Consider the following 25,878-nt stretch of genomic DNA (forward strand, 5'->3'; position numbering starts at 1 on the left):
TGGGGAGAGGGGGGCAGTGGGCGTTGTGTATGGGATACATTGTTGTGGGCAGGCGGGTATTTCCATGGGAGGCAGGCAGGCACTGTGGACAGGCACTATGCACTGGGATGGAGATGACTTCTGCCTAATAGGCCCCATTCATGCCCTCAGAAAGTGCACCCAGCGAGGTTCAGGTTCGAGGCCTGGGTCTGGCCTGGCGGTGGAATTCAGCATGGCTGCTCACGCCCCACCACATGGGAACCGGGGCTGCCGTCCTTTCCCAGTGATGGCATCTGCCCTGGGATTAGCACCCTGTCTCCCCACACCAGGGCTCTTGAGAGCCTCTGGGCGAGGAGGACTCAGGAGTATCAGGTAACCCACAGGGCGGGGGCCACTCTGAATCCCAGGGGCCAGGACAACAGCTCAGGCTCCAGAAATCCAGTGGCTCTGGGCTGGGCTGACTTATCGAGTTGGCAGGAAAGAAAAAACTCCTCCGTGCGGGAGCATTCCACAAAAGGCGCCTGACTTTCCCTGCACTTGTACCTCATTAACATTCCGCAGACATCACTAAGTACTTAATAACACCAAACAGGCTGAATGGACGGCATCGTTTGGGGCTGCTCCGTATTCAGCAAACAGCAAATGATGCTTCTCTCCACGCCGACCTGCCCATTAGCATTTGCAGAAAGCCCCCATTTGCATTGCGACAATGGTCTGGCCCTGAATCTGGAGTTGCGGGGGCACCAGGCATTTGTTGGCACAATTGTCCTTTGTGCCCACGCCAGTGGGCAGGCGGGGAGCACGTCTCAGGGGCTCACCAGTGACGTGGCCGGGCCAGAGCCAAACCCAATGCTATGTGATGAGGCCACGGGTAGCCCAGCGCCCAGCAGGGTGAGTGCTTGGGCTCGGTCCTGCCCACCCAACTCCCAAGGAAGATGTCCACTGACAGCCCCAAGGAGCAGGGAGCGGCCGCGACCCCTCTCCAGAACACTTTCCCCCCTTCTGCCAGGGGACAGTGACCAGATGCAGGAGGACATATCGTGGGTCAGCCGCCTACAAACCAAGCACTTTGCGGGCCAGGTGCCAGACGCCCATGAGCACAAAGGGTCAGGAACAATATGAACTTGTCACCCTCTGCCGTGCTTAAGACAGTAACACTATCCTCACAACTACCAATAAGCTGGAATGTTCTGGTGGGTGCTGAAACGTTCTGGTGGCTACCGGGAAGAGATCCAAAAGGGGAGGGATGCACACAGAAACAACAAAAGAGCAAAGGCACAGAGCGTCAAGGAAGGGGACAGCTGTGGGCACACACAGTGCTGGCTCTGGACCCCCTGCCCTACTCCACAGGGAATAGGGGGTCAGCATGTGTGTCTGCCTCCTCTCTACCAGACTCAGGGCACCAGCCACACAGCATGACTGAGGCAGGGCCTGGCTGCCAGCAGCCCAGAGTCCAGAACAGAACAGGAGGGGACCCTCCAGGGTGGGGTCAGGCCTCCTGGAGGGACATGCCATGGGTGGAAGGAGTGGTAGGACTTGGACAGGCAGACGCTAGGTCAGCAGGAGCCAATGCAAGGCCTTGGAACACCTGACATCCATCAGACCATAGCAAGTGGTCTGGAGGAGGAGCGGTGGGCATCCTTGAAACCCCAAAGGCCCTGGCCAGCCCTAGTGGCTTGGAGCTGAGGGTCCAGGCCCTGTCCACACCCCTCATCCTGTGTGAAGGCTTCTCACCAGAATTGTCACAGCTCTCCACCAAGAAATGGTCTGGCCTCCGCTCCTCTGAGACAAGGTCACATGTGATGTGAGGGACGGTGAGTGTCTTCTCTCCGGGACTCACTCCATTGTCCCTGTCCAGTTTGAACTTTTTTTTCTTTACCTAGAAAACCAGACAATAAATTGCCGGTTCCTGGGCATTCTGTGCCAGGCCCTCCGCCAGCCCTAGAACACCCATAGCAGCATTGGCTGGGGCCCTGGTCCAGCACCCTCACACACAGACGGGACGGGCAGTGGCTCGTGGTGCTACCGGGGTTCCCGTGGGGCTCAGCCCAGTTGCTGCGCTGGGAGCTCATGGCCGAGGGGGGCATGTGGTGGGAAACTGGCAAAGAGATAAATATACAAGAACACAGCAGGGCAGGTGGTGACAAAGGCCAGCAGGGGGTTCGAGTGTGTGATGGGGGGGATTAACTGAAGGCCAGCAAAGGCCTCTTTGAGGAGATGACCTGGAGGAGGGGAGGGAGCAGGCCATGTGGGAATCTGGGAGAATATTCCAGCAGAGGGAACAGTGGGTGCAGAGCCCCAGAAGCAGCCGGTAACTGGGAAAGCAGGGTGTCGGGGAGGCCAGGAGGGAGAAGCTGCCAGGCTGACTTCACCCTTCATTCGCTACTCCAGTCAAATCCCGAGACTCTTGCCTAAAGCCTGCCTGAACTACCCCACACTGCGCCCTCAAGACCCTCTTCCTCCAGCCGGGACGCTACCTCTGTCCCCCACCGCCTGCCATACCCAGCACGGACGGCCCGACATCCAGGCCCTCTCAAGAGCCTTCTCTCCGGCAGCTGGCAGGAATCTAGCCCATCCCATTCCTGGGGCACCTCCTCTGGACCTCCTACAGGCCTCAGAGCAGCCAGTCTCACACGCCCCAGAGCCTAGGGACACTGGGGTGGTGGGGGCCCAGCATGGGGTGTACACCCCCAGTGCCCAGAATGGTGCTGACATCCAATGTGGGCTACACTGAGCTGAGATGCCAGAGTCAAGTCTTGGCCAGGAGCTGTGCCCGCCATGGTCTCCCCACCCGCCAACGAGTGGCCCCCATTCTTGTGGCAGGTGGGGGCTGGTTACCATGACAGACTTCTTGGGCTTGGGGCTGGGGGAGAGCAGAACATGGCTCCGGGAGGGCTTCCGCACATAGATCTTCCAGGTGGAGGAGTCGGGGTTCTCAGCCGCGTAGCACCTCCACGCCGTCTGAAACCAGCAGAAGGGAGAGGCTGTCACCCACCGAGCACCCGACGGGGCCTCATACAGAAGCTGCAGCCCGCCTATCCTACCCTGTGCACCCCACTCCTGGCAGGACAGCAGGGCATCCTGTGTGCCAACCCTGCCTCCCGCCAGGTTCAGGGCCTGGTCCCTCACCTCCCAGAGCCTTTTCATCCCCCAGACAGCCTGGCTCAGCCCCTTCCTGTGTCAGGCAGCTCATGGCCTCATGCACTGACTGTTACTCGCAGCTCAGACAGCAGAGGCCTTCCCCTGGGAACTCCAATCCATCAGCCGCCACCTCCACCCACCAGTCCCTCCTGCAGTCCAGCCCCACATCAGGCCCTGGAGATGCCCAGTTGGCTGCCTCTCCTCTGGGCATACACGGCGAGTACAGGGACAGGCGCAGAACCGGACAGTAGGAGTCCATCCAGTGAGGATGCGCTGCAGAACAGAGGTCACCTGGAGCCTGGGGGGGAGGGGGGCCACCAGGCAGAATGTGGAGGAGCAGGGCCCCCGGAGCTGGTGGGAGGTGAGACTGAGTGGCTAGGAAGCAAAGCCCCTCACAGAGACACCAGTGCAGGGCCCAGGGGCCCCAGGGCCATCCTACAGCTGGGGGGAGCCTCCAGACGGCACATGGGTGAAGGTCTTAAGCCTCCATTCAAGAGGTAACCACCACACAGGGGATGACCCGGAGGAGGAGAAGCCATTGGCAGGGGACCTGAGGGGAGGCCGTGCCACGTCTGGGTGGGCAGGGGTGGGACAGAAGGGGGTGCCAGGAGCCTTGTATGAGGACGCATCCTGGGGGTCTTGTCACAGCCTGCTTGCCATGGGAGCCTGAGAGGGAGGAGGTGGGGACTGTTGGCACGCTGGCAGGGTTTCTGGGGGCAGTGACATGATCCCTGTGATGGGAACCCAGGCAGACATGGTGGCTGGTGGGGGGTACACGCAGCCCTCACACCCACCCAGGACAATCAGGGAAAGGCCACAGGTCCGGCCACCACATCCACGACAAGCCACCGCCAGATCCCACCCTCCCAAGCAGCCTGCGCATGTCCTGCCCCCAAACACAACATCATCCAGCTGCCTCGTGCTTCCTGCCTTGGTCCATTGAACGTGCCCTTCCCTGGGCCCCAGCTCCAGTCTTCCTGTGGTGGGCGTGTCTGCACCCCTGAACTCGCCAATAGACCTGCCTTCTAAGGGATGCTCATTCTCGAGGTGTGTGATTCCTGGGAGCAGCACAGGGCTCCGCAAGACAGCCATCCATGCTCCCCTCCTGCAGGCGGCTGCCCATGGCAGGCTGGGCCGGTTTTACGGGCCTGATTTATGGTCTCCCCGAAAGGAGAAACTGTGGGGTCATAAAACCGGGCCTGAGGCTGCCCTCAGCTTTATGGCCGCTTTTATTTCCTTCCCGTCCAGGTATAATGTCCAGGCCCCAGACGGTGGGTTCCGGAAGGGCTTCAGAGGAGCGAGATGGAGACTCTGGCTGAGCCCCGGCTCCTAGGCTGAATAACGGACAGCTGCCTACCCCTCACTGGGGCCCTGCCCGAGGCATAGTGGTCAGGAGGCTGAGGCCCAAGGGCATGACCCGAGACTATCTTTGGGGGGCATTCAGCTCTGGGTGTGCAGAGGGGTCCACACGTGTACTGCAGCTGCCCCACTGGGAGAGGGGCGCACATCCACAGCCCGACACATGACGAAACCCATGCTGCAGACCCCCGTTCCTGGCCACTCAGGCAGGCTCTGGGACCACTCGGCCCCCACAGAGGCCAGTGACCAAGACTCTCAGGGACATCATTTTCAAGTGGGTCTTGGCCCTAAGTCTTTGTTCGCATTAAAAGGGTGGCCCGGTTCTCTGGTGTGTTCTGGGGTCACAGACCAGAGCCAAGTGTCTGGGGGCTTGGGGCCACCTGCCTCCTTGCCCACCTCCAGAATCTTCCTCTCCCCACTGCTCTCAGGATCTGCCGCCTCTGGTCCCCCAGCCTCAGAGCCTCTGGGACAGTGTCCTTACAGCAACTTTGGGCTGAGGGGAGTGAGAAGCCGACCTGCCTGGTTCCATACCAGGCAATGAGGGGCCTTGGGGCAGGCGCAGCCCCTTCCCCACCACTGAAGGCCTGGCACTCTGAGCCACAGGCCCTGTGTGGGGCAGCTGCTGGGCCTCTGAGAGCTAAGCTGGCACTGTGAATGCAGTGCATGGCCTGTGCTGCTGGATCGCTGGTCCTCACCTCCCATCACCCGGGAACACTGAGCTCCATGCATGCTGGGAGCAGCCCAGAAGGCATGGAGGCTGCACAGGCAGGGCCGTGAGCCCTGTGGGGGATGGCCCCCTGGGAACCCCTTACTCCTCCCGTCCAGACTTGCCCGCATGCAGAGCAGGGGTGGCAGAAAGAGGGAGAAGAGGAGGGAGAGGAATGACACCAAGGCCGGCCTCTGTGGCCAGGAAGTGAGGGGCCCACAGAACTGGCCACGTCGAATCCAGGACTGGCCAAGCCACCTCCTTGTCCCCCAGCCCAGCCTGCTGAACGTGACCCTCTGTGGGAGCCGCGGTAGAGGGAGACAAGCTCCCCCAACTCCTGGGCCCACCCTGTCAGCATCACTGGATGGTTCCCAGGAGCAGAAGTTACGACAGGCGAGCACGTCTGTGCTGCAGACGTGGTTCTTCCACGTTCTGGAGGGATCCACAGCCACAGGGTCTCGGGAGCTTCACAGGCCGGTCAACTCAGGGCTGAGAGTGGTTCCCAATTCTCAGAATGGACGCTAGCTTGTATTTACGCAGATGGACATGAGGCTGACACAATGACGACAAGGAGAGGGCAGTGACAAGGCTGCCTCGGTGGGGGCCCTCACCTGAATGAGCGACGCTGCTGCCGGGATCTGCCGGTTGAAGTGCTTCTGCCTCTGCTTCTGCTGCACCTTCAGGGCGAACCCGGAGCCGAGGATCCCCTGGGAAGGGACAGAAACCAGGGCTTGTGTCCACACAGGTGGCCACCAGATGGGCGCAAGCTTGCAGGATGCGGGAGCTGGGGAGACACGGTGGACACGGGGTCGCTAGCTTGGGGAGGCCAGGCCTGCTCAGCCCTGCAGGCCCCACAAATGAGGCTGGCCCCTCTGGCCCAGCCTGCCCAGGCAGAGGGTAACCCCCATCTGAGGAGGACTACTGCTGCCACCCCAGGGTTGCCAACGGGATGGAGAGGACTAGCTCATCAGGGAGGGAGCTCCCTGTCCACAGAGGTGATCAAGTCCTACACTTGCACATGCATGTGCATACACACACACATACTACACTACAGGTATGTGACGTGTGTACACATACACCACACACATATACTGTATACATACAACACATGCACATACACATAGACTCACATGCCACATGTATTATACTGTACACAGAGAACACATGTACCCATACATGATCTATACACACACACATAAGCAAATGCATGCTCTAGTATACCTGTGTGACACATACACATATAAACACATACACACATCCTAACACACATGCACATGCAATGTGTACACATATACACATGTGGTCTATAACACACATGCACATAGTATGCACATGCATACACCACACGTATACACACATAACACACACACCTACCTACACACATAGTGAACTAGAAGATTTTAACCCTCACGGTCTATGATTTCTGGAAAGGACATGGATCGAAGCCCCTCCTAGGCCACAGTGCAGGACTGCTCCCTCCCTCCCAGGCACACGGACTCCACCTCTGTGGTCACATAGCAGCCACACTGGCACCTCACCCTTTCCCCTCAGGGGCCGACTAAGCCGGCCTGCACCCCACTGTCTGCCATTAACGGCCTGGCGATCACCATCAGACCGTCCTAGGCCACCTCGTGCACTCGCTACAAAGGACCCCACTGGGGGTGGGGAACAGGAAGGCAGATGGCTTCCAGGGGCCTGTAGCAGGTGAGCTGGGCTCTGAATGTGCCGCCCCTGTGATGAATCTGCTCACGGGGAGACCCCCAGCCAGGCCCAGAGCCTGGAAGAGGCTGGTGAGCGGCAGAGACGCCCCCCAACGTGGAGCACCTACCGCCGGGAGCGCGAAGAAGGAGATAGCGAAGACGGAGAAGCAGGAGGCAATAGTCTTCCCGACCCATGTCTGGGGCACCTTGTCCCCATAGCCGATGGTGGTGACAGTGACCTGCAAGGAGGGACAGCAGTCAGCAGTCAAGGCCCCAGAAAATCAGGACAAGCATCTGTCCAGCCTGAACCCACTGCCACCCAAGACCTGCCACCTTGTGAATGGAGGCCAGGGAGAGACCTCATCACCAAGATGGCCATGTGGCTCAGCCAAAGGACCAGTGCCAGAGCAGCCAGACGGTTTGGGCCTCCCAAACTTAACACTGTAAAGGAAGCAAGTCCACCGGGGTGTGCACAGGAGCTCAGTGCCGATGGAAGACCAGGGCCTGCCAGCCAGACACGCGGGCCAGGAGGAAGACCAGGCGTGGCCTACCTGCTCCACACACCTGCCCCATCCCTGAGGAGGTCCGCCACCCAGGCCACCAACATCGCTGCGCACTGCCCCCAGAAGGCCGGAAACTCCCACCGAGGCTGGTCCTCAACAAAATGCTAGGATGGGAATGACACGCCACTTCCTGACGACCCCCCGGGCACCAGATGTTTCATTTGTCCTTTTTCCAAGAGAACCAGACGCAGTTCAATCCTTTTTCTCAGTGGGGGGCTGTCCATCCGGGGTGTGTGGTGGGACAAGGAGAGTGAGGGGCTGCTCCTACCCCACTCCCATGCCCACCCCAGGCTTGCCTCCTACTGCCATCTGAGGTTTGCTCTCTGGGGGCTCTGGTGGGAGCCTGACAATGACACTCTGCAGGGACTCGAGAGCCCACCCGACCGTGCCAGCCGCTTGGCCCGGGCCCATGCCTGACCATGCCGCAGAGTCTGGGCTGTGGGGCTGCCTGCTGGGTGTCCAAGGAGCCAGCTCTGAGCCTGGCAAGGGGACCTAGGGTGCCCCCAAGTCACAGCTCGTCCTGTCGGCACACGCACTCATACCCACATGCCCGGGCAGCAGGCATGGTGGCCCAGAGTGTTCCTGTGGCTCCCTACCTGTGGGTAGTCAGCCTGGCTGCCACCTGCCTGCCCCAGGGTCTTGCCAGCCCATCTTCTCCTCTCTGAGGCCTCCAGTCCAGGCCAAGTAAAAATCACCTCCGGCAGGCCTGGGAAGGTTTACATGGAGCCTCCATTCCGTCCCCTGCCCCATGAGGCTGGTGCAGGGAGTTGGGAACGTGAAGACAGGGCCTGGGGAGGCCCATTTAACAGACTGACTAAAGACAAGGCCCAGACAGAAAGCGGTGAGTTCTACAGTGCTGACCACTGGCTCACTCCGCACCCCCCGGACTCTCCACCAGCCACTGAGGAGGGACGGACAGAGTGGAGAGGCCCAGTGGCCACAGCTGGGCAGGGACAGACACACACCACCACTCAGAATTGCTGTAGCCGAGGCGAGAGCCGGCGGGAAACAGGAGCATGAAGGAGCCTGGGCGGCAGAAAGTACTGTAATGCAAGAGACTGAGTTACACCACAGAGCAAGTCAACTCGTGGGAGGTACAGCCACCTAGTTCAGCTTCTGTGACTGAGGACGTTACAGACCAGCCACTGCTGAGCCCGCCCTGCCGGACCGTGTGTCTATTTATGATCCCGGCGCTTCGGAGAGCCATCTCCCACAGCTGCACACACGGAGCATTTCCCTGCCACGTCAGCGTCCCTCAAACACACGTCCCACACACAGAGGCCGAGTGCACTGAGCCTCCTACTGCCGGGTACTTTAAACGGACCACCCGAGCCTGTGCACATGAGTGCACACTCACAAACGTGCCTCACACATGCACGCTAAGACAGGCAACAGCCTGATGTGCTCAGGCAGGAACGTGGTACACACAGTTGCATTCATCACACACACACGGCACAAGGTCACATGAAGGCAGCTGGTACTCTCGTCGAGCCTGACACTCTCTGGGCACACTCAGGCTCAACATCTCACACACACAGACACGCCATGCACACCTGGAACACGGCCCAGGTACCTGCAGGGTGGAGCCAGGGGCCATGGGCAAGGCTGCCAGCTGGCTGGGAGATAAGGGGGGTCTGGGGAGCCTGGAGCCCCCATGTCTGCAGCCCGTGGGGGGCCTGCACCCTACATGTGAGGCCTGGGCCGCAGCAGCATCTGCAGAGTGCCCGGCGCACACAGCAAAGGCAGATGGGGGCCACAAGTGGGGTGGGCTTCCAAGACACTGCACCCAGCCCTCTTTTGGAAAATACAGTTGTTTTTCATAAAATTATTTTATTTATGTAATCATATAATGGGTCTATTATTATTTTAATGAATTAATATAGAAACATTTTTTAAATTTCTTTCTCAGTTTTATTTTCTAATGTGGTATCAATAGTTATAATCCATGTAAACAAAAGCTCTCTGGGGTCTTCAACAATTGCTAAGAGCGTAAAGGGGTCCTGAGACCCACGAGTTTGAGAATGGCCACCATGCAGAGAGCGAGAGGCAGGGTGGCCTCTGAGACAGCGCAACCTGGGAGGCATGTGAGGCACTTACACCTGGGGTAAAGTTTAAGGGGGCGCCCAAAACTCAGGCCTCAAGACAAATAACATGTAATGCAACCTTCTAAATTACCAAAATTAATGCAAAATAAAACCCTGCGATGACTAGGAACCGGATGTAGGTGGGGGAGGGAAGGGGCTCGCCTGGAAGGGCCCCAGGATGGAGTGGAGCCTGAGCCCATCTACCCCAGCAGACAAGAGCCCTGGAGGGTGGCCCCTCGTCCTCTTCCACCTGGCGCCATGCCTGGGCCTGCGCCTGCCCAGAAGATGCTGGGACTCCCTGCTGGGTGGGTGGTGGGCAGAACTGGGGAAGCCCAGAGCCAGGTGTCCCCCACCCCCAACCGTGAAGGGCACAAGCCCAGAGCTGGGGACCTCGGCCTCCCCTCTCAGACCCTGTCACAGACCCTCTTTGTCAAGTTAACGACATCCTTTCAGCTCTTTGAGGAAACGGCCCATCCCCGCAGAGCTGTTTGTTTTTCCTGAATTCACAGACACAAGCAGCTCAGGAATGGGCCGTTTTATAGCCTCTGTGCTCGGAACTTGCCCTCGATGGCGGGCGATCCAGAATGCAGATCTGCACGTCCCCTGGGCCCACAAACTCCGGGAGACACAACCCGGCCGCCGCAGCCCAGGTGGCCCCCACCACGCTGCAGCACACACCGGCTGGCTCACGTGAACCCAAGGACACACCCGTGACAGGACCGTGGAGACGGGTGTGTGGGGGGCCCAAGATGTCTTCATCCTCTCAGGAGCCGGCGCTGGGGCGTGTCCTCCATCATTTGTGTTTCTCCTCTGTGCCTTCACTTACATTTTGAGGGAAAAGAGGCATGAGAGGACCTTCTAGTTCCCCCCTACAGACACGTTCTGTCCTGAGAAGCTGGCACTGGCATCATTTTATTTTCTCTTTTTTAAAGCAGCCTCCTGGACACCAGCCTCCAAGGGAGATGGGAGGTCCAGCCCAGAAACCCTGACTCCACTGGGGAGGCGGTCAGCCTGCAGCCACCTCCACAGGCCCGGCCCATCTGGAGATGTCACGGTCGTCTGTCCAGAGGCAAGGAGCAAGAGGATAATGCCAATGCGGACACTTAGGGGGTCACATCACAGGCAGCACCTCCGTTTGGCAAACTTGAGGTGATGCTGAGTTAGGCACCATCTTACACAGCGGGAAACTGAGGCTGAGAGGAGCAGTCACTGTGCCTGAGGTCTTACCACTGGTAAGTGACCGAGCTGGCACCAAACAATGCCTGCACGACCCCAGGCTCCATGCTGTGACGCTAGGAGGGCTGCAGAACAAACCTGAGGCTAGAGGCTGCTGCCTCGTCATGGGTCCAGGCCTCACCCAGCCTCAGGTTCCTGGGGTCCAGGGGGAGCCGCTCTGTGAGGAAGGTGCTGGAGGTGGGGGGTGGGGGGCAGACAGGGGCAGAGCAGGACCCTTAAGACCAGCAGGGCTAAGGAGTGTGATTGGACCACGGCAGCCATAAACACTTGAGTGTGAATTAGCTTGCTGCCCAGAGGACGCTGAAAAGGACAGAGCCAGGGAAAGGGCAGCCTTGGGGAAGGAGAAGCGTGGACAGAAGGGAAGGCTGGGTGAGAGGCAGGACTGTCTCGCGGTGGTGAAGGGCAGGAGCAGCGGTCCTGGGCTCTTTTTCCCAGGGGACCCCCAGCCCCAGCCGGTTGCAGGCCTGCCCCGAGAGACCCCGGCCTGGCTGGTGGGAGGGGGCGGAGGGAGCAGCCCAGCCAGGCTTGCAAACTATGAGTAAAACAAAAGCAATCACATACCCCAAAATAAACCCACTTCCTTTCAGCAGGAAAAAGTAAATAAATGAACACAGATCCGTGCAGGCCCAGGGTTCTCGTCACATGAGTTTATCTTCTCACTCACGGTGATGTGGAGCTCAGGCCCGGCCGAGTCCGCGTCCTCGCCTCGTGTGGCTCCCGGGCCCCGAGCACCCGCCAGACGGGGATATGGACTACGAGGACGGGTGAGAAGGGGCCTGCGCCTGGGGGCCGCCATTGCAGCACCAAGGGGTGGGGGACAGGACCTCTCTCTTTCCCTCCTCCTGAGCAGTCCCCAGGAGTCCCAGACAGAGGCTGACACGATGCTACAGATAGCCCGGGCACCAGCCAGGCCACGTCTACCCCACAGCATGGCCAGGCTCAAGGCCCCACGTGCAGAAAGCCCAGGTGACTCTGCCTTGAGGGCTCAGTTCAGATGTCACCTCCTCAGGAGGTCCTCTCTGACTCCCAGAGCAGACAGAGGGGGTCCTCCAGGGACCCCACAAATCACTGCGTGCAGACCCCACCATGACTCCAAGAGCACAAGACCAGGGCTGCCCGACCCCTGCTGTACCCCGGGGCCCAAGCAAGCAGGGTTGCAGCGACGTGCCTCACCTCAGATCTGCAAGCCGAGACATGTACCCTCGTGGCAAGAGCTGGCATCGCCAGAGGCCCGCATCGGCCAAGCAAAGTCTTCATGGCAACAGGAACAGTCGCCACCAGGGATCATAGCCAGGGATCCAGGGATCAGGGCCTACTCAGTGAGCCCCACAGCGGCCCTCAGAGGTTGACCCTGTTTTCTCTCCCATTGTACAGATGGGGAAACAGAGGCACAGCACAGCACATGCTCTGGCCCCAGGGCCAGTTTGATGGTGCAGCTGACTTTGCACCCCAGGAAGCTGACTCCATAGTCTGCCCCCCCAACCTCGGCCTCACTGACAGAGGCCCTGTCATTCATCCATGAGCCCCTGTCCTGCTGCAGCCTGGCCTAGGCCCTGGAAATGGGAATCAGAAACACGAGGTCCCTGGGGTCCAGGAGGGGCCGCTCTGCGAGGAAGGTGCTGGAGGTGGCAGGGAGGGAGGGCAGACAGGGGCAGAGCAGGACCCTCAAGACCAGCAGAGCTAAGGAGTGTGATTGGACCACGGCAGCCATAAACACTTGAGTGTGAATTAGCTTGCTGCAGGGCCATCGCCTGGCGTCTGGCTTTGGAGAATGCCAGGAACACCGTGGCTGGAACAGCCTCCTGAAATCTACAACAGCCTTCACTGTGTCCCTGTCCTCTCTGGGCGCCTGGTGCCCAGAGCTTTCTGCGTTCTCACTGACAACTCTCCAACAATCACGGAAGTGGGTACTCACGCCCATTTTACAGATGAGCCCAGAGAGGTTGGGTAACCCGCCCAGGGCCACACAGCTGGTCAGTGGTGGAGCTGGCATACAGCACCAGGTCCGGCTCCACCCCCGAGCTCCTGGTTTCCCTGTTTCCTGATGCTGACCATGTTTCTTGCCCTCAGGATGAAGCTGGAAAGTTCTTACCTTTGCTGACATGAGCTGAACCCCACCCTGGAGGAAATCAATTCTGTACACCACCCTCACTGGGCCTGCCAGGTCCATGTAGGCAATCTCCCCAGGTGTTCGCCAGTGGGCAGTAGTACAGAGAGATGGACCTGCCTTGCGGACTCCTACTCATCCTGCAAAACCCGGCTGAAAAGCCTTTCTCTGGCTGGGCTCCCAGAGCCCAGAGTGAGAACTCCACACACTACAGCCTATAGGCGAGGACCACACCGGGGTGGGGAGCAGCCTGGGCTCCTGCAGACCCTCTGTTCTTGGCTGCGCAGCACTCCCTGGCTTTGCGTGGAGCTCCAGGCAGAGAAAGAGCCCTGGAACGGGTGGGATCTGCGTGCTGGGGGACTGGCTCAGCATCCCCAGGCCCATGCCACCTCAGTTTCCCCAGCTTCAGACAGGGTCCTGACACCGGCCCCACCCACTTGGCGGTGCCAACAGGGCTAGCACGGGAATGTCTGGGAGGCCCTCTCCTCACTCAGGCCCCCACTCAGCTCCCAGACCCCTCTGGCCTCGTCCTGCCAGGATGCAGTACAGCCTGGGAAGCCGGAACCTTCTGGAGCCAACAGCTAAGGAGAGAGTGAACAGGAGTCAGACTATTTTAAATGGTGGCTGAAATGCAGGGACGGGCGTCCAGGCTTTTCCCTCTAACTCTAAATTTAGACGCAGGGGTAAACAGAGCCAGGCAGCCTTCTGATTTGAGAGACCCCCGGGCGCTAAACAGAGGAGCCCGTGTGTGCAAAACTGCCTTTCCCTCCACTCTAACTTTAATATAAACAAACGCATTTTGTTCCAAGGGCAAAGAAAAAAGTCTTAAATTCTCCCGAAACACCTCAGCAGCCAGGCGTGGGGCGCCACACTTGGGGGAGCAGGGAGCTCTCACCCCCGAATCGGGGGTCCCCACCCGGGGTGGGGGACACCAGCCACTGAGCGGGCACCTTTGCTAGACAGTGTGGAACTGGCACTCAGAGAGGGGAGGGACCTTCTCACGAAGTCCACCTGGGACACTCACTATCCTGGGCTGAATAGTGTCCCCCTGAAATTCATGTCTGGCTGGACCCTCAGATATGAGCTGATTTGGAAATAAGGCCTCTGTTGAGGTAATTAAGTTAAGGAACTCGAGTTGAGATCATCCTGGGTAATCCACGTGGGTCCTAAATCCAGTGACAAATGTCCTTATGAGACAGGAGATGCAGCCACAAACCCAGGGATGCCTGGAGCCCCCAGAGGCTGGAAGAGGCGGGAAGGCCCCTCCCCGAGAGCCTCCAGCGGGAACGTGGCCCTGCCACACCTTGACTTCAGACTGTGTCCTCCAGAACTGGGAGAGAATCCATTTTTGTTGTTTTAAGCCCCCCAGTGGGTGGGAGTTCATTGTGGCAGCCCCAGGAGACTCGTACACCCGCTGCCCCAGGTGCCATGCACAGAGCCGCTCTATAGGCACACCAACTCATTCGCTCATTCATACAACAAACACCACCAGCTGAGCCTAGAAGGTGAGGACCACCTCTGCCGCACCTACAGTCCAAGGGGCACGAGAGCGCCTACATGTGGCGGCTCCCCCGCTGGATTCCCCATGGTCTCCAAAGGAAACCCGGTGCACGGCACTTCCCACACGCCAGCCGCCCAGACGCTCTATTTTAGGGTCGATCCCACACATCTCTGAGAAGCTGGGCTGGCTTCTGGCCAGCCCCCAGCCCAGGCCTGTGGGGCGAGGGGGTGCGGAGTGCAGGCAAAGCAGGGTGGACCCAGCGTGGAGATCAGATGAGGCCCGGCCTCCACCCCTCACCCCCGTGAGGTACCCCTGGCAGCACCCCCCATTGAGTAGACCCCCCTCCTCTGTCTGCCCTGAGGGGACCTGTGGGCAGTGCTGCAGGGCAGGAGGCTGGCGCTTGCTCCCATGGGGGTGAAGGAAGCCGGGACAGAGGAGACAGAACAACTGCTGGGGCACAGTTGCAACTGGCAAACTGGCCCAAAGCCCCCGATCGGGGCCGCCCCGGCTTGCCTTTCTTGGGCTCTGTTTGTCCGAGTCGCGCCAGGAACACAGCCCATAACTCAAGCCTCGGGCCGCCCCCACCCGGACAGCTGCAGGGGCAGCCGCTGCTATGAATGGGAGCCGTTTGCCCCCGAGTCCCGGCGGTGGGGGCCCAGGGCGGCCCAGGGGCGCGGGGCCCGGCGGGAACAATGGCCGGGCCAAGGCCCATGGTGGCCGAGGCTGGGGCTGCAGCTGACGGTGCGGCCGGGGCACCCGTGCCAAGCTGGGCACAAAGGGGCCGTTCTCCCGGCCAGCGGGCGGATGTTTGCACAGGTGTGGGAGTGGGAGCGCCGCGCTGTGCGGGCGGCCGGGGGGCAGGGGGGCAGCCCGCGGCCCACAGCCCAGGAGCGGCCGGGGGACAGGGAGGGCAGCGCCAAGGCCGAGCACCGCTTATCAGCCCTGCCACGGGCAATCCTCACGCGCTTCCTGCTGCACCGTATGGTCTCCGGGAATCCTCCTGGCTCTGGGGAGCCTGTCACTACATGGGCCCTGCCTGTCACTAGGATGGGCACCCTCCACCCGCCACGGGCAAGCTCCCTGCCGGGGACTGAGCCTGCCCACCCAAACCTGCTGGGGCCTGCCACACCTGGGCCTGCGGGGGCACAAGCCCGCAGGAGGGCGGGCGGGCAGAGGCTGGAACCAGGGCCTTCCCCAACCCGGAAGCTGGGTCTTTGCCTTCCCTGAGCAGCCTGGCACGTTGGAAGCTTCCAGAAAACACGCTGACTCAGCCAACAAACATCAGGAGCCCCCGCTGCGAGCCTGGCCTCACGGGGGTGGGGATGCAGAAACAGCAGGGGAACAGGCCTGCTGGGGAGCCACAGAGCGGCGTCCCGCCCCGCCGAAACAAGCTAGGATGGGCCTCCCTCCTGGAGGAGGGTGGGGAGCCCCCGGAGAGAGCAAGGCCTGCCCTTTCTGGAAGGAAACACTGGGGACAGACACAGCTGGGGCCTGGCACAGCCGTTGTCCCCACCCAGTGCCCCTTACACCCGCGCTGCCCCCAAGACCTCGGCTCCACCTTATACAGGCTGCGACCCTCTCCCCTCCCTGGCCGGAGCAAGCCTGGACGTCAGCATCCCAGCCCCCAGCTCAAAGGGGCTCCCACTCAGCCTTGTGCAGCTCGTAACCAGGGCTGGCGTCCACCTGCTCTCACCCACTCCACCACTCCAGGCTCAGTTCTAGACCCTACTGGGGCACTAGCTCCTTGCGCCCCGAGAGCATGTTGAAGTAGTGCTGTGTGTGCCCCACGGGAAAGGCGGGGAGTGCCAGGGCCTGGCTGCGGCCCAGAGATGGGCCGCACCCCTGCATTCCCCTACAGCGAGCGCCCACCCCGGGCTGCCTCAGGGCCCTGCACTTGCTGTTCCCTAGGCCAGTTCCCATCCCTGTGGGTGGGTAAGCTGCCGGCCACCCTGCAGTTAAGGGCCCGGGACCTGCCTCCCCACGAGGTCCGAGGTGTGCGTGGAGGGTTTGGTGCCCCGAGAACTTGCTCCCTGGACCCACACACCAGTGAGGCCGGCTTCCCACCGTGAGCAGCACTCATGGAGCATGCGGATCAGACGTCCTGCAGCTGCTGAGGCCCCCGAACCATCCACGGCACATCTAAGTGGTCTTTACCGCCTGTGGGATCATCTGCTTCCCGTCCGCCTCTCCTGCACAATGGCAGCGCGGGCCAGCTGAGAGCCACCCCAGCCTGCGGCCTGGCCACTTCCAAGCAGAAGCTGGGTGCTGGGTGCTGCAGGAGGGGGAGGGAGCACACCTGCTGGGCTCTGCCCCCAGCTCACACAAAGAACCCATCTGCACAGCCAGGGGAGCCTCTGGGCCCCTGGGGCAGAACCCACACTTTTCTGGACAACTCTGCTTCACAGGGCATGCCCGCTGCCCAGGGCCAGCTACTGAATTCGCAGGAGATGAGGTCCACCCACTTGTCATGAGTTCTTTGTTTGCTATGTAACGTCTCGCTCCTCGACACAGGGGTACTTATGGGGCCAGCACAGGCCCTCAAAGACACAGGGCACACACCTGACCCCACCCTCGATGATGCCAGGGCAAAGGGTGGCCAGGGTCTCGGAGCAGGGGTGGAGGCGGGGGGAGAGGCAGTGGAGAACTCGGCCTGGGTGGGGTGGGGCCCGGCGCGGGGACCTAGTGTGAGCTGAGGCTCCAAGCACCCCACGCACACTCCGGCGTCTCGGATTTCCCTTATAAACTCAGAGACAGAACGTCAGGACCCTCAAGACAGGTGACCGCAGGGCATTAAGCACGGAGTGTGGGGCCGTCTGAGTGTGGGGCCCTGCGCTGGCCACCCATCCACCAAGCTGGGCCCGCTGCTGGCTTCAACCACAGATCCGTGGGAAGAGTTCTGAGCATTCAGGCGGGCAAGGAGTCCCCGCCATCGAGGCATGAAATCTTGAGAAACCAGAGCCCCACGGCCCACAGGGCGACGTCCTGCCCCCTCCTCCGTCCCAGAGGGTCTGTGGACACGCGGCCCCCACACAGGACAGCCCTGCCCAAAACCCCAACTTACCACCCCCCACCACAAGGCGTCGGCGTAGCTGCCAAACTCAACGCGGCCCGACTCATTCACGGCATCTTTCTCGGCCAGGTACACGAAGTACGAGGAGAAGATGAGGCCCAGGAAGCCGATGTACAAGGTGGTTATCAGCTCCTGGGAGTCAGAGCAAGCAGAGAAGGCACCAGTCAGCCGGGTGCTCACAGGCACCTCAGGGGCCTCTGCGGATACGCCTGGCCAACATCACAGGCAGCGAGGGGCCCGCCTGGCAGCAAGTTCCAACATTTACCAGAAAGTTCTATGTAAATTCCAGCATGTTTCACATGCAGACATCAGACTTCAAAGTAACCTATTTTTCTCAACCCTTGTAAATGGCTGGTGGTGGGTCTGGCCCTCCAGGAGCAAGGTGGGCCCCCAGCCACCGCCTGGACAGACCATCTGGGCTTGCACAGGCTCCACTGACCGCGGCTCTCTTTCCTGAAGAATCACGGTGATAGGGACGGCTAGGTTCTCACGGAGGGGTGTGGGCAGGCCACCTCCGCCGTCACGGGACTGTTCTTGCTCTGCCCAGTTCTAGATTTCTGAGCCTGTTCGACCTTTTTCCATCTTACATTTCTGTCTCTTGTCCCCAGCTTCAAAGAACAAGAGCACGTCATCAACCCGACTGGCCAGGGATGCTGGCACTCTGCATTGGTTGCAGGACGGCCCACCTGGCTCATACTGGGGCTCGCTTAGACCCCGCACTGCACCCTCTCTCCCCCAACTCCAGGCCTCTGCACCCCACCCAGACCACCCACCTGACGGTGGATGAAGACCACGGAGCCCAGCAGTCTCCAGGTGCCTCCCTGGCGGTCGACATGCAGCATCCTCAGGATCTGGAGGAAGCGGATGCCCCTGCGAAAAAGAATTTCTGTGCCCCTGCCCAGGCCTGCTCCACCCCCGACTCACCCCACTCAGTGCCTCTGAAGCCCCCTCCGGCACAGCCCCTCAAAGCCTGGTTCCAAATCTACCCACTCACCATCGTGCAACCCCCAACACCCTCTTTCTCAAGCACAGGGTCAGGGCTAGGGGCAGACTGCCTTCTGGGGGAGGCCCCGGGATCAGCCCAGTTTACAGATGAGCACACTGAGTCCTGGAAGTGAATTAGTGCTCATGCGGTGTCTGGAACCCGGGCAGCCTAACTCAGCATGGGCCTTGAGCCCACCCCCCGCCCCAGCACACGGCCCCAAAGCTCTCGCCCCCTCCCAGCCCGGAGAGCTTGCAGCCCAGCCGTACCTGATGGCCGAGGTGGCAAATACCTGCCCTTTGGAGCCCACGCAGAGGACGACCATGGAAGCCACAACCACAATGAGGTCTGGGGGAACAGCGTGACACCACCGTCACCAGCCGGGCGGCTGGCTCAGGGCAAGGAGCCTGATGGTCGGGCGGGACAGGGCCCAACAAAGGGGACACAGAGACACCTTGGATGGGGAGACTCGGCCCTCCATCTTAGGCAAGTGCAGAGCCCACCTGACCCCACCTCCCCAGCCCTGGCTTGCAGGCTACTGAGGGCAGCAGACACCCACATGTGCTGAGCACAACCAAGACCCCTGCCCATGAGCAGCATCTGAGGACAGGGGACCTGAGTGCTGAGGCTGGCTCCTGGGCTGGGGGACCTGGGAGGACAGCCTGCTGGCCTTGGGGTCCTACTGCATCACAGGCAGAGGAGCCTGAGGGTCTCTGAGTCCTCAGGGGACTCTGCCTGCTGGTGGCTCGTGATAGGGCCCTGCCCCACAGATCCCCCCTTCCTGGGGAGGGTGCCAGCCCTTGCCGGAAAACCTTGGGGTGAAGCTTCCGTGGAGGCAGGCGTGACTCACCAATGATGGAAATGGGCTTCCGGGCAAAGCGCAGCCGCCCCCAGACGCCCACGTACTTGCTGCGGCAGCCTGCGGACCAGAGGCGGACCGCGTACTCAGTCCCAAAGAACACCACCAGGACGATCTCCTGCGGGGACAGAGGGGCATGATCTCACCATGAGGCCAGGCTCTGCCGCCTGTTCAGATGGGGCTGCACCAATGGGCAGGCCCCCAGTATGGGACCCTCTACTGAGAGACACCCCAAGAGCAGCTGGCCTGGGTCCTGGTCTGCTAGAAGTGGGTGGTGCCCACTGCATCGCCCACCTGGAGAAGCCAACGACCTAAGCCCAGGTCCACCAGTGGTGGACACCGGTGAGGCCTGCTGCTCTTCAGGGGCAGGGGGAGACCAGGCCCAAAGGGAGATCCACACCAGGGCTCAGGAGCGGCTCTGGGTCTTGTGCCCTCATCTGGCCCCAAGAAACACGACGTCCTGGGGCCTACATTCTCCAGCCAGTACTCATTGAAACCACCGAGTCCCCAGAACTCAGCCCATACATCCCAATTTGGGGGTTGGAGAACATATGTCCTCACGAGACAATCCCTCTTTCACCTCACACAGGCACCACGCCACCAGAGGGACAGTAGTCACCATTTGGCAGCCTTCACTGGGGCCCAGGTGCAGGAGTTCCCTGGGGCAGGGAAGCTGGGTCACAGGAGAAAGAGGGGTCTCAGAGGGCATCATTGGTACTTTCCTAAAGGGAAAGGCAGGTACAATGTCCCCTGTGAAACAATGCCCCTTGAGAGGCCCTTCCCATGGTCCAGGCCTCCAGCAAAGACTGTTCCACAGATCAGTCTACAGTCAGGGTACTTTGGGGAGGTGGGGGAAAGCCAGAGAGCCAAGAGCTAACATCTGGGTTACAATGGATGGATGGATAGTGGACATACAGGTGGGTGGAAGGAAAAAAGGATGGGTGGATGGGCAAATGAGGATGGATAGCGTAAAAATCAAATTCAAAAGGGAAGTGCTGTATGTCAACAAATTGGATAACCTAGATGAAACGGACAAATCCTTAGAAACACAAAACCTACCAAGACTAAATCATAAAGAAATAGGCAATCTGAATGGCCCTATAACTAATAAAGAGACTCAGTAATCAAAAATCTCCCAACAAAGAAAAGCCCAAGATCTGATGGCCTCACTGGTGAATTCTATCAAACATTTAAAGAAGAACTAATACCAATCATTCTCAAACCTTTCCAAAAAAATCGAAAAGGAAGGAACGCTTCCTACCTCATTCTAGGAGGCCAGCATTACCCTGATACCAAAGCCAGACAAAGACACTACGAGAAAAGAGAACTACAGACCAGTATCCCTTATGGACACTGATACAAAAATGCTCAACAAAATACTAGCAAACTGAATTCAGCAGCATATTAAAAAATTATACACTATGACCAAGTGGGATTTATGCCGGGAATGCAAAGACAGTTCAACATACGAAAATCAATCAATATAATACATCACATTAACAGAATGAAGGAAGAAAACCACATGATTGCAATCGACGAAGAAAAAGCATTTGACAAAATTCAATACCCTTTCATGATAAAATAAAAAAACAACAGTAAACAAATTAGGAATAGAAGGGAACTACCTCCACATAATAAAAGCCATATATGAAAAACCCAGCAAACATCATATCAATGGTGAAAGACTGAAAGCTTTTCCTGTAAGATCAGGAACAAGGCTTTCACCACTTCTATTCAACACAGTATTGGAAGTTCTAACCAGAGCAATTAGGCAAGAAAGAGAAATAAAAGGCATCCAAATTGGAAATGAAGAAGTAAAATTATCTCTGTTTACAGATACGATCCTATGTGTAGAAAACAAAGATTCCACAAAAAATAACTGTTAGACCTAATAAATGAATTCAGCAAAGCAGGATACAAAGCCAATGTATAACAATAAGTTGCATTTCTATATCAATTGCATTGTTTCTATAAACAATGAACAATCTGAAAAGGAAATTACAAAAACAATTCTATTTACACTAGCAACAAAAAGAATAAAATACTTATAAATCAACTAAGGAGGTGAAAGACTTGTACAATGAAAATGGAAAAATACTGCTTAAAGAAATGAAGACGACAAATAAATGGAAACACATCCCATATTGATGGATTAAAAGATTTAATATTGTTAAGATGTCAATACTACCCAAAGTGATCTACAGATTCAAAGCAATCCCTCTTAAACTCATGATAACGTTTTTTGCAGAAAAAGAAAAAAAGCCGTCTTAAATTCATATGGAACTCAAGGGACTCTGAGTAGCCAAAACAGAATGTGGTCCACCCATTCAGTGGAATATTACTCAGCCTTATAAAGGAAGGCAATGCTGACACAAGCTACACCATGCATGAACCCGGAGGATGTTACACTGAGTGACATAAGTCAGTCAGGCCTGCTTCCAGCTGGCTCCCTGCCCTGTCCTCCCCCAGGAGCCCGGTCCTGGCAGGGGACTTCTGCTTCCACTGGGTGACAGTGGCAGGCCCTGCTCCCACGCCCAACCTCTGCCCTCCAGGGAGCCCACCACAAAGTGGTGGCCGGACACTGCCCGCTGGCTCCCAAGTGTCATTAATTAGGATGAAATAATACTTACACCACCCAGCTTGTGTTTGGGGCAAGCTCCATGGATAACGGGAGAAAACGTGGGAGAGTTTACGCTTTTCCTTTTACAAAAAAGTTCTCGGTTCATAACATGGAATCTTTCGGGCGGCGGGGTGTGTGTGTGGTTGGGAACACGTGGGAGATGGCGGGAGAGCAAGGGGGCGTGGACACCTCAGGCTCTGTGGCCTCGTGGGGGGCAGTGGTACTTATCCTACCTCTGTCCTCAGCTCCAAGTGCAGCGGCCTTGGCTGGGGGTTGGCTGAGCCCACCAGGGCAGAGGCCACATTAATCTTCCCAGCCCCCTTTCCCCAGCCTCAGAACAGTGCCTGCCCTGGTTGGCACTTGATATGGATCTACTGAATGAATGAATGAACAGATCACCAAGAAGGTTGAGAGCTCCCTGGTAGCAAGGACTTTGTCTCGTTCGTCTGTCCCAAGAACCGGGCCCTGACAGTTCCCAGTTGGTGTGACGAGCAGACAAGCACGGAGGTCCCAGCAGTGAATGGAGAAGGGGGGGCAGGGGGGAGGGTCTGGCTTCCAGCGTTTCGCAATCATGAGAAGGGCCACAGAGCCATCAACCTCCGGGTCCCCGAAGTTGAGACATGGTGGTGTCTTCACGGAGAAGGGGTCACCTGACCACTGGTGGCCCCCAAAGGGGGTGAGTAGCAACCCCCAAAGAGCAGGCCCCAGAGCCTCCAGCCCAGCTCTGAAGACCCACACACCATGGGGCTATCAACCACTTAGGGTTTTTCTTACTTGGATGCATTTTTTTATTGAATACCTTCTTCAGCTGTGTCCTAAGCAGATTTGAAGTGTTAGAAGTGTCTTATAACAGACCTGAAAATAAATAACTAGTAGGGATTGCTGTTGATGGCTGCGTGTCCCCCCAAATTACCCTGGCCTCACACTTCGGGAGACCCTGGCTGGGAGCTCAGAGCTACCCCTGCCCTCCTGGCGCTGGCAGTCTGAGACTGCGGGACTCCCTCTCTGGAGGGGTGAAGTGTAGGAATAATTTAAAACAATGCTAATCCCCAAATCCTGTTTGCCTCTGGAATGCAGCGCGAGGCCCGGCTGGCTGCATGGGGCTCTCCCCATGTCTAAGCGAGCCCCAGGCCCGGGCCGGGCTGAGTTCATCAACGTGGCGCTGCAGGCATGCTGGGAAGGGCAAGTAAAAGCCCTTTTACCGTCTCAGGGCCTAAGACAGTGGGAACGAGTGTTGCTCAAAGATAAGATGATCTCTGCACCGTCAGCCTCGAGCGCTGGGCGGGATGGCACTTGAGTCAAGGCCACGGCCGGGACTTCAGGCCTGGGCGCCGCTTGCTGGGACCCCCGGGGGCTCCCTGTGGGCTGGGCACCGCGGGGGCAGATTTCCCGGCCAGCCGGGCCTGTCTCCATCTCTTGGAGCCGTCTGTCCACCGACCTGGGCCCCAGGAGGGCTGGACAGACCAGCCTGAGGCTCTGGACCAGCAGAATTCTTGCACAAGAGGGGCCTTGGCCGCCCGGGCAGGGGCTGCTGTGGGGGCTTTGACTGGGCTTGACCGTCCACTTGTGGCAGTTGGGGGAGGAGTGGGGATAGGGCCTAAGCTATCCGGTGGTGCTACCCCGATTCAGGGGACAACATCCCCAGTACAAAGTGGACTCATGGAATGGCAAGGCTACCTCCTCCTAGCTCCGGGTTAAGAGAGACCAGCCTCCAGCTTCAGTGGTCCAGACCCAGGAAGAGTGACCCCCTGGCCACCCTCCATGCCCTGGGCTTTCTGCCCCTGGCAGGGACAGGCCCGAGGCTCATCTGTCTTTGCAAACCAGGCCCTAAGCACGCCCCGAAGGTGAACTAAAGGGGCGTCAACCCCCACCCCCCCGCCCTCTGCCCAGAGCCTGCCAACATCTGTCACCTCCCCCATGTTCCTGCTCAAGCCACCACCATGGCTCCCCATTGTCCACAGAGTAGGGTCAGGGTCTGAGGCCCCTTCCTGGGGGCTCATCCCAGCCCACCTCGAGAGCTTCCCATTGGCCCAAGGCACCGCATCCCAGTGCTCCACGCCCCCTCTCCCCCAGTCCTCTGCGTCTGGGATGCTCTCCTTCTGGTTCCTCCCCTCTCTCTACCCCCTCCAGGTCCTCAAGCCCGTCTCAGTCCAGCTCAGGCACCCCCACCCCCTCTGTGGGGACCCCCCCACCAAACCTGTGGAAGCCAAGGACCCTCCTTGGCTCCCCCAGTGATAACAGAGCCAGCCCAGGGGGCCCTCTTGGCGAGCCACACGGGGTGCCCGCACCCCCGCTCTGGTATGTGCACAGGTCAAGGATGCAGGCTGGGAAGCTGGATCACCGACGGTGCATGGCCCTGAGCTCTGCCCAGCAGACACGAGAAGAGGGGTCATCAGGGATCTCGTTGAGACCACAGTCAAACCACATGGACAAAGGGACCCCTTCCACCCTGGCTACTGTCCCTCAGACAAATCAAGGTCGCCTCCCGGCTACAGTCAGCTTTGTGAACGAGGGGCCTCTGAGCCAGGCTGGGCACTGAGACTAGGGGACGAGCATTTAGTGCCTGCCAGACGCTGGCCGGACACAGAGAGACAGGGACATCCAGGATCCAAGCCGCCAACGAGCCCCTCCCACCCCAAAGGCCCGAGTCCTTCCACAAGTTTTAGTCCAGGCTGATCCTGGGCTCTTCCTGTGTGTCTTACAAGTGGTGGTTGCTGGGCGTGGCTCTCAGCAGTATTATTTGCATAATTTAGAATTGTTTTTAAAAACAAAGTTCCTAACAAACAACCCAATTAAAAAATGGGTAAAGAACTTGAATAGGCAAAGAAGATATACAAATGGTCAATAAGCACCTGAAAAGATGCTCATCACTGGTCACGAGGGAAATGCACATCAGCCCCAGAGACACCACCTCACACCCCTCAGGATGGTTCCTATCAATAAAAAAAATGACAAATGTTGGCGAGGATGAGGAGAAATTGGACCCTTGTGCACTGTTGTTGGGAAGGAAAAATGGTGCAGCCGCTGTGGAAAACAGTATGGAGGTTCCTCTAAAAATTAAAAATAGAATTGCCATATGCTGCAGCAAAAAAAAGAAGTGAGAGCAGGGTCTCAAAGATTTGTGCACACTCGTGTTCACAGCAGCCTTAGTCACAACAGCCAAGAGGTGTAAGCAACCCAAGTGTCCATCAATAGATGAACACAGTCTATCCATACAGTGGAATACTACGCAGGCTTCAAAAGAAAGGGATCCTGATACCTGCTACAACACGGATGAACCTCGAGGACATTATGCTGAGTGAAAGAAGCCAGACACAAAAGGATCAATATTGTATGATTCCATTTATAATGAGGACCTAGAGGAGTCAAATTCATAGAGACAGAAAGCAGAATGGTGGTTTCCAGGGGCTGGAGGAGGGGGAGTGGAAGTTAGTGTTTAATGGAGACAAAGTTTCAGTTTGGGAAGATGGAAAGTTCCGGAAATGGATGGTGGTGATGCTTGCACAACAATGTGAATGTGCTTAACGCCCCTAAACTGTATAACTAAAAATGGTGAAGATGGTAAATTTTACATTTTGTGTATTTTACCACAATTTTAATAAAGAGAAAGTGGATTAGTGGCTGCTTAGGGGCTGAGGGAGGGAGGAATGGGGAGTGACTGCTAACAGATATGACATTTCCTTTTGGGGTGACGAAAAAGCTCTGGAACTAGACAGAGGTGATGGCTGCACAACAATGTGAATGTACTGATTGCCGCTGAATTGCCCACTTGAAAAAGGTGAATTTTGTGTTACGTGTGTTTTATCTCAATATACACAAGCGCTGGGGGGCATGTGGCAGAAGCGCTGGGGCTCTGCTCTCAGGCCTTTGCCCTGGACCTTCAGGGCCAGCCCACCAGGCAGAAACACGGCCTGAGTCTCTGGGCTGCCCGCCTGTGGCCGGGAAAGTCCCCCCAGCCGGCCTTGAGCCTC

General features: G+C 58.3%; 1 protein-coding gene across 2 annotated transcripts in view; it reads right to left on the reverse strand.

Moving 5' to 3' along the window:
• Positions 1-25,878, reverse strand: part of KCNQ1 (potassium voltage-gated channel subfamily Q member 1) — a 358,401-nt gene that overhangs the window by 243,589 nt on the left and 88,934 nt on the right. Inside the window, exons 3-10 of one of the 2 annotated variants that reach the window (XM_058526147.1) lie at positions 19,279-19,405; positions 18,698-18,776; positions 18,220-18,316; positions 17,438-17,578; positions 7,014-7,124; positions 5,797-5,892; positions 2,818-2,940; positions 1,714-1,858 (exon numbers count right to left, since the gene is read on the reverse strand). In XM_058526147.1, coding sequence (XP_058382130.1) covers positions 1,714-1,858; positions 2,818-2,940; positions 5,797-5,892; positions 7,014-7,124; positions 17,438-17,578; positions 18,220-18,316; positions 18,698-18,776; positions 19,279-19,405 — 919 coding nt within the window. The remainder of the gene's footprint in view (positions 1-1,713; positions 1,859-2,817; positions 2,941-5,796; positions 5,893-7,013; positions 7,125-17,437; positions 17,579-18,219; positions 18,317-18,697; positions 18,777-19,278; positions 19,406-25,878) is intronic. The other variant, XM_058526148.1, reaches the window with a different exon arrangement.

Source organism: Diceros bicornis, chromosome 31 (assembly GCF_020826845.1).
Source record: "Diceros bicornis minor isolate mBicDic1 chromosome 31, mDicBic1.mat.cur, whole genome shotgun sequence".
Lineage (NCBI taxonomy): Eukaryota > Metazoa > Chordata > Mammalia > Perissodactyla > Rhinocerotidae > Diceros > Diceros bicornis.